The sequence below is a fragment of the Jaculus jaculus genome, chromosome 3 (genome assembly GCF_020740685.1).
Source record: "Jaculus jaculus isolate mJacJac1 chromosome 3, mJacJac1.mat.Y.cur, whole genome shotgun sequence".
NCBI lineage: Eukaryota > Metazoa > Chordata > Mammalia > Rodentia > Dipodidae > Jaculus > Jaculus jaculus.
The window spans coordinates 187,793,084-187,806,815 of record NC_059104.1 but is presented as its reverse complement, the minus strand read 5'-3'; the positions used below and the strand labels follow the sequence as shown (position 1 = coordinate 187,806,815).

Here is a 13,732-nt window from a genome sequence, read left to right as displayed (position 1 = left end):
AGCCACTTTCATCTCTAGCTTTCTTTCGTGGCTCAGGTATTGGGCTGTCAGTAGTATCTTCCTGGAAGCCCTCCGAATGCCAGCTTCAAGGTGCTTTCAGATAGAACAATAATGAGTGAGAGGCCGACTTCTCAATTCAGGTCGCAGGCGTCGCGTGTTAAATGGGGTGTCAGATGATTTAGCTTCTCTGAGCCTCAGTGTTCTGGACTTTAAACTAGGGGTCACATTTGCACTCTGCTCACAGACTTGCATGCGTAACAAAATAACTCGCGCATCAGCTGACAGGAGTTAAGGACTAGTGGGGTTTGGTGTGGCACCTAGCAGGCTGTGACTACAGCTTACGTTCTGCCTTGGAATCCCCGGCTGTGCTGACACCCTCTCCTCTCAACCACGTACAAACAGTGGAGAGGGGAAAGGTGGGGGAGGGAAGGAATTACCATGGGATATTGTCTATAATCATGGAGTTGTTAATTATAAAAGAAAAAAAAAATAGTGGGCTAAATAAAAATAAATCCATTGATTTTTGAAAACATAACCTCCAGAAGACACCAAACTGCATCAATAGTTGGAGGTTAATTTGATCCTCATCAGGAACTTTGTATGAGAAAACAGGTGAAGCTCTGACCTTCATCGTAAAGAGAACCTCCCTTTTGCTGAGTCAGCCAAGCATTCTGTTACTGAAAAGGACCTCCAGGTCAAAGGACCAAAGACACTGATTTGCATCTGAAAATAGCTGCTGTCTATATTCACATGCAATGTGGAGAAACTGCAGCATGTTTTGTAACAGATGGATTAAAGCTTGTCTCAGTGAGACACAGGAGCAGAGAGGAGCTGGGTCCCCTTGATCTCCCTGATGAAGGCTGCATCTTTTCTTGCGAATACCTAATACATAATAATGGTGTCAACTCAATGGAGGCAACACTCCTTGATTTTAGGCATTTAAATAGCGTATCCTTGAGGTGAGAAATTAATAATTGATTCTGTCTTCATACTTTTTGGGATCTTAACTATTGCATCTCACCATACATTTTTCTAGAATTCATTTCAGCCCAGGGTGGGATCGAAGACAGCCATTGGATTGGCAGTTAGGTTTTTTATTTCATACATCTTGCTTTCCCCTGGTTGCAGTGGACAGTCCCCTTTTGTGATATTATTGCAAGCTGATTGCGCGCTGGCTCCAGTACTCCACCAATCATAATATTGTTTCTTCTTTTCTTCCTTAGATATTGATGAATGTGCTGCTAAGATGCATTACTGTCATGCCAATACCGCGTGTGTCAACCTGCCAGGGTCATACCGCTGTGACTGTGCCCCAGGATACATCCGCGTGGATGACTTTTCTTGTACAGGTGAGCATTACCAAGCAGTGCTAATTTTCTAAGTCTCCCTTTCTCTGAGCATTGCCTGGTGCTGCTGTGTCCTAAGGTATAGAGTACTGCGTTTACCTGCATATTTCTTTTATTCATTATTTAAACATCATCATTCGAGGAAAGAATAATAAGAAATTTTACCTGCATAATTGATTTCCACTCCCAGGATTTCTGTCTGTGAGTAAGAGTACACATAAATGGATGTGTTATTTGAGATTGAAGTCCCAGTTGCCTATGGTAACACCTAGAGACTCAGAGATATTAGTTACAAAAATAGAAAGTATGAAATTATTTTCTTTCCATCATATAAAATATATATATATTTGTGTGTGTGTGTGTGTGTGTGTGTGTAGAAGAAAATGTACTTTGGGAAAGATAATCATTGAGAAAAGTGCAGGTTGTTTTCTGGTTAGGAATGGGCCACATGGGCGCCCATCAAGGTTTCTTGGCTAATGCTGGCTTGTGTTAGCTTCTGTCTCTTGGTGGGTCTGTGCTTAGCATCGAGCTGGAGCTCCAGGGTTGAGGTTTGCTTCCTTGCTGGTGCATCTTGTTTGTGTTCCATTGTGCTTCTACTTGCAGTCATGAACATGTAACTGCTTAAAAGTGGTGGATGAATCCAAGACTTTCTTTGCCTAATCAAATGTATTTAAGAACTCAGTCAGAAACCATTAAGTAAAAGTTTGAACCAAGATTTCATCATGCAGTAGCCTTCCCTGACTCTCACTCCTATTCTCTTTGAATAGTATTGGCCTATGTAAATGCATTCATCACCCAGAATGTAATGCCATTAATTGTACTTTGTTCTGAACACTCTTCAGAAATACAGCAAGTTGCAAATGTTATGGAATCATGTCTGCTCAAATTCGTTTAAATTTACAAGTTACTATTTTGGTACAAAATTAGTGAACTTAGATTATTAGTACATATTTCTGAAGGCTCTATAAGGTTAAATCTCATTTATCTCTCTTTTCTAGTATAACTGCAATTCTAGGAAAACACAAGAGCTCACAAACTCAGATGACAGGATTTCAGTGTTTTAAGGTTTCAAAAGCACACATGCTCTACAAAGGTGCAGGGTCACAGGAGGGGAACCCAGGACCACCTAAGGGACTAGGTGCCTACTGTTCTCACAGCACAGGAGCCTCACTTTGTGCTTTGGAGGAAACTCTGGCTCAGGCATTGCTGGGTAAAGACTTTGCTGGGATATGTCAGGATGCCACTTCTACTCCTGTTCCTTCCCAGAGAAAGGAAGAGCCGGTGTCTGCTCAGTTCCTATTAAGGATTGAGTGTTCTTCATGGTGCCTTGTGTATGGAGTGTGATGGAAGTATATGCTGTTAAGAACTAGCCCAGAGTTGCTTCTAGACAGTGCTCTGTGTTGTTTGAAATGGAAGAAAGGACATGGGCATCAAAGAACATATACCTGAGAGAAAAAGATGAGCAGCTCTGGAGGGAAAAAGCCTTCATCACACAGAGAAGAAAGGTGGATGGTCGGTACGGGGCAGGCGGATGTGGACCAGTGGAAGGACACACGGAGGATCATTTTAGTAGGAATATTTTTATTCATTTTTATTTATTTACTTATTTTTTGCAGTAATAAGGATTGAATGTAAGGCCTTCCACATGCTAAGCAAGCACGCTTACCAAGCTACATACCTAGTACATAATTTTGTTTTTATTTTGAGTGTCTCACCAAGTTGCCCAGGCTGACCTTGAACTCACTCTATAGCCTAAACAGGTTCTAAAGTTGTGATTGTTCTGCTTCAGTTGTCAGAGTGGCTGGAGTGACATCCCTATACCACTAGATCTGGCTAAGAGTAAAAAATAAATTTAAAATATTAATGTGAGGTTTATCTGCTGTGGCATGAGATATAACCTCCTCACGTCTTCTATAACCTCTGCAGACTTGCCTTGATGTTGGGTGGCTGCTGTCTCTTTCCACAGAAAGCAAGTTAACAGTCTGGGCAGTGAGAGTGGTACAGGTGCATGCGGGCGTTAGAGTGCAGAGTGTCGGTGACCACTGCAGTGATTTTTCCTGTCCCTCACATTGCGCCGCACAGGCACTGACTGATGCTCAGTGACACTCTTCATTACCCCATGATAGGAATTCAGTATCTTTACTTTTGAATTGATTGTTGAAAAAGCAACATATATTTTTTCAAGGTGGGGTCTCACTCTTGCCTACACTGACATGGAACTCCCTCGGTGGCCCCAGTCTGGCTGCAAACTCATGGTGACCAGCCTACCTCGGCCTCCCTCCTGAGAGCTGGGATTAAAGGCGTGCACCACCATGCCCGTCTAATGGCAGGTATCTTGATGTGTGCTTTGGGCTTCTGCAGGTCATACTATAATAAGTAAAATCTTTCCTCTAAAAATCTTTCCTTGGATCACAGATTCATTCCAAACTGTTCTGTTCACAATTTTCCTTGATAACAACACTTGATTTGCCATGTGTCTCACCCTCCTTTAGTTTCTCCCACCCTCCTTGTCCTCCTCAGCTCTCCACTCTTCTGTACCCCAATTCCAGAGACCTCACTTATCAAGGCTCTCTGTGAACTTTGTTTTGCTAAATCTGATGCTTGTATCTCAGCAGCATTCAGCAGAACGCCCACCTTCATTCTTGAAACCCTTTCTCTTTAGGGCTTTTGTGGCATCCTGTTTCCTGCTTTTCTTCTGCCTACTGGCCTGTCCTGCCTAGTGCTTCTAGATGCCCAGGTTCCTCTCTGCTGGCAGCTGAAAGGTTGTCCCAGGGCCTCTCACTCAGTTCATTCATTCGTTCATACATCCATTCTCATCAATTTTATGACTTCACGACCATATCTAAGTCAATAACTCCTAACTTTGTTGTCTCCAGCTCCAGTCTTTCTCCTGAACCTTCTTTACCATGCATCCACATGCATACACAGATGTTTAAGAAGTCATTTCATACGTAACACATACAACACAGACTTCTTAATGTCTTGTATTTCTGCAGACCTTTTCTTCTTCCAGCTGTTTTCGTCCCAACCATGAGAGCACCATCCACTGGCTCATTTTTTCAAGATAAAATCCCAAGGGTTGGGTGGGATTCCTTCCCCCCCCAGGGTCTGAGGTTGATTGACCTTGGGGGTTCTCAATCTATCTGTTGGTTTTGTTGACTCCCCCTTAATGCCCTGCCCTAAATGAGTCCAGTTCTGTCCACATCCCCTATCTACTAGTCAGGGTTCTCTGTAGGAAGAGAATTGATAGAAATCATGTGGTTAGAAAGGAATTTACTAGATTGGCTTATAGGATATGGGTTGGGCTGTCCAACAATGGCTGTCTGTAGCCTGGAGAGTCCGAGAACCTAGTAGTTGCAAAGTCCACGAGGACCGTGCTGGATGCCTCAGCAGTCTCAGGATGGCACTGAAAGCCAAGAAGATTCCTGAGGAACTGTGGCTCTTCACTCTACGTTGGAAGGCTGGTGAAGCTGGTTTCAGTGTCTACAAAGGATGGTAGCAGCAGGTTAGATGCACCAGCAAGTAGCAAGGGCAGCCAGGAGAAAGACCTGTCTTCTTTCCTGGGGCTTCTTTAAATAAAGCCCAACACTGACTGGCCTCCCACTCTGGGTAAAGGACTTCCTAACTCTATCAGTCCTTCCTGGAAACCTCTTGCAGACTCAATTCCTGGTCGGATCAAGTTGACGACAGAGTTCAACAGTCACACTGTTATCACCCAGGTGGACTGGTCTCCATAATGGGCACTGTCTTCTTGTCTTACCCCACTACAGTCCATCATAAAACATAATTAAAATACTTTGTTACTGATGTGTCACCCTGTGTGATTCAGCTACTTTCTTGCTTCTCTGATTTTGTCTTCCATCATTTTCTTTCTTGGCTACTATCCTGTGTGGACCCTGACCTCTCTTTTCCCTTCAGCAAGCTTGTTTCTGCTTCAGTTCCTTTGTACGAACTCTTGCCCCTTCTTGGAAGTCTTTTCATCTTAACATCTGTGTAGGGAGATTTATCTTGTCATTGAGACCTCACCCCATGACTGATGTGGACAGTCTTTCCGTGACCAGGGCAAACAGCCACCAGTTTTTCTCTGTCATCTCATCTGATTTCCATCTCCTGAATATGAGATTGCCATGTAGAGTTTCTTATTTGTAAAAGATTTTTATGGGCTTAAAGGTTAAGGCACTTGCCTGCAAAGCTAAAGAACCTTGGTTAGATTCCATAGGACCCATGTAAACCAGATGCACAAGGTGGAGCATGCATCTGGAATTTGTTTGCTGTCACTGGCTGGAAGCCCTGGCATGCCCATTCTCTCTCTGTGTCTGCCTCTTTCCTTTTCTCTAATAAATGAATAAATAAAATATATTTTTAAAGATTTTTATTTGTTCCTTGCCAGTGTAATGTAAACTCCTTTTGCTTGCCACTATATCTTGATTCCCCAGGATATTACCTGCCACAGTGCATTGTTCAATGATTATTTGTTCAGTGAATGAATGCGTAAAAGGAACTGACATTGGGTGAAGTTTCTGCTTCTGAGAGCCTCAGTTATAAAAAATTGCTTGTGTCTGTCATGCCCACAGATTACTGTGGAAATCAGTGAATATAACTGTGGTGGTCTAAATCACATGTCTCCCACAGACTTGTGTGTTTTGAATGCTTGATCACTAGCTGGTGGCAACTTTGGAGGTGAAAGCTTACTACATGAGGTGTGTTCCCAGGTACAGGCTTTGGGGTATTATAGGCCAATAGTCGTCTGCCAGCTGCTTGGACAAGATGTGATGCCTGGCCTCTTCCCGGCCATCCTTTCCCTGCCATGCTGAAGCTTCCCCTCAAGAATGTAAGCCACAATAAACATGTTCCTCCCGTCAGCTGCTTTTGGCTGGGTGTTTTGTAGCAATAATGTGAAGATAGCTACAACAATAATGTATGTGAAAGTATTTTGCATGGCAGTTGTCATGCCGGCATATTCTAAAGCAACCCTAACCCTAAACACAGAGGCTTTGCAGTGTGATTTCTTGCTCATGCTGTGTGTCTACCACGGGTCAACAGCAGAGCTGTACTGAGATTCAAGCCCATGGAATCTCCACTGTGATGAACATGGTTACTTGGCAAGACGAACAAGAGTACCCAGCAGTCCCCCACCGGCTCTTCACCGTCCTACTCCTACCACAACTCACTGACAGATCTAGTCATGAGCCTCATCTACCCGTGAAAGAGGACGTCCAGTCCTGCCAGGTTCTCTGGTGGAGAACCAAAATATTTGGTGACTATGCTAATGTGTGCTACACTGACTGATATGTGACAAATTATTTAAATAAAATCAAAAAAATTCCTCTTGATCCTAGGTGCTGTCATTACTTAATCTTTTGGCAACAGCAGTTGAAATGGGAAGGGGAAGGAAGCCTCCAAGTAAGGGCAAAGCTCAGCATTCAGGATGCTGGGCGCTCGCGTGCTTGCCTGCGTGCAGCGGCGGTTTGCGCCGTGCCCAGCGCTGCGGCGTTCGCAGCCCCGAGCACACGGTGTTCCCCACGGTGATGAGAGAACAAGCCACTGTGATAGAAAGGGCCATTGATCCCCAAGATGAGAGCTTTTTTTTTGCAAGCCAGGGGGAGCGATTGGAATGTACTGAAGGATGGACGCATACATATGTTGATCACATTAGGATTTCACTGCGGGGAATGTAGATGGGCGAAGGAGCGCCAAAAGCCAAATATTTTTCCCGGTGGTTGTTTCTCCTCTAGGCCGAATTTAGGTGCATCTGTTAGACACACTTATAGTAACTTGGTTCCTGGAACTCTGACATCTCCTTCATGTCCCATACTCTAGTCTGTTAGGCTAAATGTGTTCTTTCTTCTCTGAGACACATCCTGTTCCTATCCAAGTCTTTGCCTCCTCTCCATTGACGAAGAGCATGCCTTCCCCTGTGGTTGTTGGCCTGTGCAATAAAGAAGATGTGTGATAGCTGTCTGCCACTACTGGAAGGCATTTTCGTTTTCTTTGCAAATGTTTTATTTTCAGATAACAACTTACTGGAAGGACATGGCAGGCTTAATGGAAGCTTTTGTTCCCATGAGACCCTAATATCCCATTTCTATTATTAATATTCCTTATTTCCCAAGATCACTGTGGCCTCACTTCCAAGTCAGCTGGTTTCTGTGGCTGCTGATCGCTGTCTGTTTTCTGGAATGTCAAGGTCATGTCTATTTTTCTTTCTTTGCTGTTGCACATCATTGAGAACTCGAAACGCAGTAGTCATTGCTTCTTGGACATTTGGCTAAGGACCAGTGTAGAAGTTAGAAGTCATACTTAAAATTCTCATCCAAAAGTTAATGAGGACTGGGGAGATGGCTCAGCAGTTAAGGCGCTTGTCTGCAAAGCCAAAGGACCCAGGTTCTATTCCCTAGGAGAATGTAAGCCAGGTACCTAAGGTGGCCAATCTGTCTGCAGTTCATGTGCAGAGACTGATGGCCCTTGCTTTCCCATTCTCTATCTGCCTCTCTCTTTCTCTCCTTTCTTTCTCAATTAACTAAATAAAAATAAAATACTTTAAAAGTTAGTGAGCTTTTACTTAAAATACATTAGCTTTGGCATATTCACCAATTAATGGGTTGATTGATTCATTCATTACTTCACACACTTAATATACAATTAGTCTGTCTTGACTGTTGGGAAATAAAAAATTAAGAGCTAAAATGAAATGAAAATGACTTTTGTGACCATAGGGCTTATGCTAAGCGACCAACCTCAAAACTAAGAAAAGCCATGTTCATTGCCACCAAAATACTCTATTTGCCCAACTAACCTTTCAATGCCTTACTAGAGTTTGAGAGTTGATTAATGTTGAGCCTGTGTGGTTGTTACTCATGACAGACTTGAAAGAAGGGACCCCACTGTAGCCGTGCCAAAGCAGCGCTTTTGGAAGACTGCTCCTGAGATGAGAGATGCTGAACATGGTCTGGAAGAAGAGGGCGATTCATAAAGGAGTAAAGCAAAAGCACACTAACCTCGAACTTTCAGTTTTTTGTTGTTGTCAACATTTGTTTAGATGCTTATATGCCATTCATATTTCTTCCTTTGAGAATGCTCTATTTAGCTCCATAGCCCATTTTTTGATTGGCTTATTTGATGTCTTATTATTTAACCTTTTGAGTTCTTTGTATATCCTAGATATTAATCCTCTATCAGATATATAGCTGGCAAAGATTTTTTTCCCGTTCTGTAGGCTGCCTCTTTGCTTTTTTCACTGTGTCCTTTGCAGTGCAAAATCTTTGTAATTTCATGAGGTCCCAGTGATTAATCTGTGGTTTTATTGCCTGAGCAGTTGGGGTTGTATTCAGAAAGTCTTTGCCAAGACCAATATGTTGAAGGGTTTCCCCTACTTTTTCCTCTAGCAGTTTCAGAGTTTCAGGTCTGATGTTAAGGTCACAACTGGAGCATTTGGGAAATGGCTCAGTTGGTAGAGTGCTTGCCTTGCAGGCAGGGAGGTGAATTTGATCTCCACTGCAAGCATGGTGGCGCACATCTGCAGTTCCAGTCCTGGAAGAGTGAAGACACATGGATCCTGGAGCTCACTGGCCTGCTTGCTCTTCTGGCCCATTGCTGAGCTCCCAGCCAGTGAGAGACCACTTCTCACGAAGTCAGACGGGGATGGAAAGATGGCTCAGTGGATCAAGAGCTTGCCATGCAAGGGTGAATGCCTGAGTTTGGATCCCCAGACCCCATGCCGAGGCTCGAATCTGTGTCAGGCTTCTATAATCCCAGCATGCCTCAGCAAGAAGGGACAGAGAGAAGGAGAATTTCCTAGAATCTTGTGGAGCAGGTCCACAAGATGCTCTGGCTAAGGGGGTCTCATAGTGGACAAAAATGATGGTGACTTATACAAATTACAAGGCAAACAATCCTCCAGGCACAATGGTCAACTATTCTAGAATTCAGACTTCAGAGCCCAAGGGAAACTTCATAAGGAAGCACAGAGCTTCAGATGTCATACGTGACCTTGCAAATGTCCTTCAGTTCCCAAGTCATAATCAGCTACACTTTTGACTTCTACGTCCACATAGTTATTCTGTTTTAAGATCACAGGGCTTTATTTCCCCATATATATGACTTTTTAATTTTTACATATGAATATAATATGTATGTGTATATATATGTATGTATATGTACATATGTATGTATATGTGTGTGTATATGTATGTATATATATATTTGTCCACTGTGAGACCCCCTTAGCTAGAGCAGCTTGTGGACGAGATTTGTCTGAGTAGGGAGTGTTTTCCTTTTCCTAGGCCCTCTGATGTTTGGAATGGCCAACTGGCTTGATTTCCTTATTTCTGACTTGAATCTATCCCCAGTTACACCTTTCGTGTTTAGGCTGCTTGCTCAGACATTATCATTACAGATGCGGGCAGACTAAAAGAGGATTCTCAAGATTTACTACAAAAGTATACAGCAGTAAGACAGGTGCTTGACAGTAATGGGTAAGTATTCATTTTTATGCCAAAAACTTCCCATGAAGGTGAGACATAAAGGAAAAAGTGAAATAACAAATACTGCATGTGATTTCGATTACCATGCTAAAAAGATTTTTATTTTCTTGATATTGGCATGATGGAAACCTTGAAGGAAGTACATGTTTTAAATACTCAGAGCAAGCTTAGTTAAGGAGTTACATATAATAGGCTATTAATTTAATGGCTACAATTAAGCACCTTATAATGAAAAGAGATAGGTAACTCCTTAAGTGTCTTATGAGTAAAAGTAGCCATTAGAAGCTTCAGATTCTTTCTCTGGAATATGTTTTCTATACAAGTTTGATGAAATACTTGTCATGTTCAAATATGAGATACTTGATGTTTTATCACTGAACAGAGCCATAGAAAGTGGAGCTAAAATAGAACATCCCCCAACTTGTTAGGGCAGCTGTATAAATTATCCTCCAGCTAGCCTCACATCAGCACCCATTGTTATTTTCAACTGTCAGGAGTAAAGGGGGTTTCCCCCAAAAGTTCACTCAGAGGACACAGTTTGACTCACTGTGCATGTACCCTAAACCAGTTCAGGCTGGATTGGACCCTGCCCCTAGTTTCCAGATGTGTTTCCAGGATGTGTTTGAATGGAAAGCCAACCCAAAAGGGCATCTTCCAAGTGGCTGCTAGATAGAGGCTGCTGTTTGAGGGGATGTGCTTGTGGCTCAGTGCAGGCTGGAGTCCCAAGTTGCCAAGCACCAAGCCAAGAACAGTCCAAGTTACTATGCTAAGCTGTCCTTGTGCTAGCCTGCCTCACCCCCAGGAATGTAAGTGCATGTTGATGTACACACACACACACACACACACACACACACACACACACACACACGGCAAAGGAAAGAGGGGAGGGATAAAAGGAGCTGGCTCCTAGAGTCTATCCTTAGAGATTCTGATTGCCTTTGGTTTAGGAGTGTGACATGGCCTTGGCATTTTTGCTGAAACTTCCCCCACGATCCTAATATGCAACTGAGGTTGAAAACCATCGCTTTAAGCCTATGCAGAAACTTCGAGGATAACAGGAAGAGGGAGGAGCTGTCCTCTGCGCTGTAGGCTCAAACGGAATTCCGGCGGCTGTTGGGAGGAAACATGGGTGGGGTGGCAAGCACAGCCTGAAGCAGTGCTGGAGCAAGGTCCCGGCCCGCGTTGCAAGCTGAATTGTGTCAGATGCTGGAGGGTCAGGGCTGTGGGACCGTACAGGAAGATCCCATATCTTCAGGTGTCACGGACATGAAGTACAGGAAAGCGCCCCAATGGTAAAGAAGGCGCCTCCACAGTGACCTGCTCACCCAGATTAGTCCTCCTTGGCTAGCATCTTGGTTTCTTGGAATCTTGTAGAGTGCACAAATGACCAAGGCATTTTCACAGAAGACCTGGAGCTCAAGATCACTCAAGGTGAAGAAGTTATAGAAAGTTACTGTGGTAGTTTGAATTCATGCATGATAGTCTCAAATGTTTTATTAAACCTTGGAGCTCAGATTTCCAGCCACTTGTCTGGAAGAAGTGGGTGGATCCTGGGGTCCAGCCCTAAGTCACTGGGGGCAGATCTGTTTCCAGCTTAAGGTATACAAAGTGAGTTCTGCCTGGGTCCTTGCTGTTTTGCTTCTGGTGTTTTTTTGCTTGCTGTTTGCTTTGTGGGGCTGGTGGTGGTTTTCTCTCAGTGTGGACCTATGAAAGCGGCCAGCTACTTCCACCGTTGTGGAACTCCCCGCCTGAAATAAATCCTTTCTTCCCATAAGCTGTGTCTGGTTTTGTGTCTCAGCCCAGGTGTGTGCGGCGACCACAGCAGTTGTATTGTTTGTATCCTTGTGACTGAGCTTTCATACTCATCACATGTAAATAAAATTAGTTGATAAAAGGAGAAAAAAGTTTCTATAAAGAGGAATTGTGGGAGAAAATTTATGGAAAGGTTAGTGTTTCACGTTTAGTTTTCCATATGTGGTATCAGAATTTGCAATGCTAATGTCATGCTGAGATTTATTAAGTCCAGTGACTGTAACTCAGGGAGGCCATCAAAGGGTATTTTGTTTGAAATGCATGTGGTAAGATAATTTGGAAGGACATGGCCAGTGTGTGGCTTCTGTGCTGTTTTAAGTGTGAGTTGATTTTTACCCTAGTCAGTACTGTAAAGGACCTGAACCTCTCTGGAGCTGTAGAACAAGGAGGACAAATGATGAAGTGTGCCCCCAGGGTGTTTGTGCACAAGCCTACTAAGTACCATGTCGCCCTTGACCCAAATTCATCATAAAAGGCTTGTTAATATTTCTGTGTGGTCTATTGGTGGAGCTGTGCATTGAGAATGATAATTAAGCGTCACATAAAGGAGTCTGATTAAAGATGCTCCAAGCCCACAGAATCCTATAGTCTGGTGTGCAGCCCGTGGATCGGCACTTAGGTCATACAAGGATGAGTGGATACCTATCTTTGATAACCTACCTTCCTGTCTTTTATTCTTTGCTTCCATCTGTAAGACACTATACATACACACATGCCTGAATACATAGACTTGTTTTCATACTTTTTATAATGTGTAGTATCTGTTTTTCTTTCCGTGAAACCACTATTTTCTGCTTGCTCTTACTATAGAAAGAAACTTCTAAAATTCTTGTGGTTAAAATGGATAATTTCCACTGGCTATAAGATTCCATTAAGCCAGTATTTACTCCATGAGTTGGAAAGTGATTTAAGAGTATGTCAATCTGCACCATTCATCATTGAATAAGTGTTAAAGGACATGGTGACCATAGTCTAGGTGTGCACGTGTGAGCTCAGGTAATTTTAGCTGGAAAAATTAAAACTTCAACAAAACAACAACTAATGATTCTGTTGGCTTCAATACAAGTTGATGTTCCTGAAGCCCTGAAACACATGGTCAGAACTATCCCTGAGAGCTTTGATGTGGGCTTGGGACATTGAACTCAGGAACCCAAGCTTAAACCGCAGACACATTACCTACTGAGCTATCCCTGCAGTCCACATTTTTATAATTTTGTAATTTATTTAGATGTGATAGTTGGGAACTTGATCATGTCCTCTCAAGTTCTCAAAATGAACAAAAGCACTTCTAACATGACTTAGTCCCACCCGATCCGGAAGGGAAGAGAACCTCCTCTCCGTGCTGGCCCTTCTTAAGGCCAGCATGTGTTTATCAAGAGCCCAACCCCTGTGGATTGATCTACCAGCCTCACTGGCAAAAGCAGTTTGGTGTACCTGCTCATAAAATCCACCTCAGAGAAGAAAGTAAAGTTACCTCCATCAAGATTTAGCCTCTGGATCTTGGCAGGTCACAGCTTCTTTTGCATTCCTCAGGTATCTTGCATCTTAACAAATTGTGAGTGGTTCTACCAAGGAGGCAGGGAATTGTGTGTGTGTAGATCCACATTTGCACAAGCAACTCGCAGCAAGTGTTAGTCCGCTCAAAGCTTCGAAAACGTTTTCAAAAACAGGAGTAATCAAAAGAAATGCAAATAAAATCACCATGAAATGCCCATATGCTGGATTTATGAATGTCTGTCTGTATGTGAACATGGAGATCTACATGACACATGTACACATTTGTCAATAACCCATGTCTAGAGATGGGTCAGGAAGCAGACATTCTCATACATTGCTGAAAGTAACGTAAATGATCACAACTTCTCATGAGGGTAATCTGACAGCTTGTATCAAAAGCACTTATATATAGTAACATCCCCAGGAACCCATCAATCATTATTATTTATATGAGAAGATTTTCATTGTGGTCATTTATTTTACAAATTCCTAAGATAAAATTATAGTTTAAATGTTCACCAGTAGAGATCTGACTAAATTATACTATATATATATTGTGGAATGCAGCATAAAATGTTTAAAGGACTACTTGTT

General features: G+C 42.9%; 1 protein-coding gene across 4 annotated transcripts in view; it reads left to right on the top strand.

The window, feature by feature from the left end:
- The window catches only part of Nell1 (neural EGFL like 1), a 916,515-nt gene that overhangs the window by 457,142 nt on the left and 445,641 nt on the right, over window positions 1-13,732 (top strand). For all 4 annotated transcript variants that reach the window (XM_045145536.1, XM_045145534.1, XM_045145535.1 and 1 more), the window contains one exon: window positions 1,224-1,349. In XM_045145536.1, coding sequence (XP_045001471.1) covers window positions 1,224-1,349 — 126 coding nt within the window. The remainder of the gene's footprint in view (window positions 1-1,223; window positions 1,350-13,732) is intronic.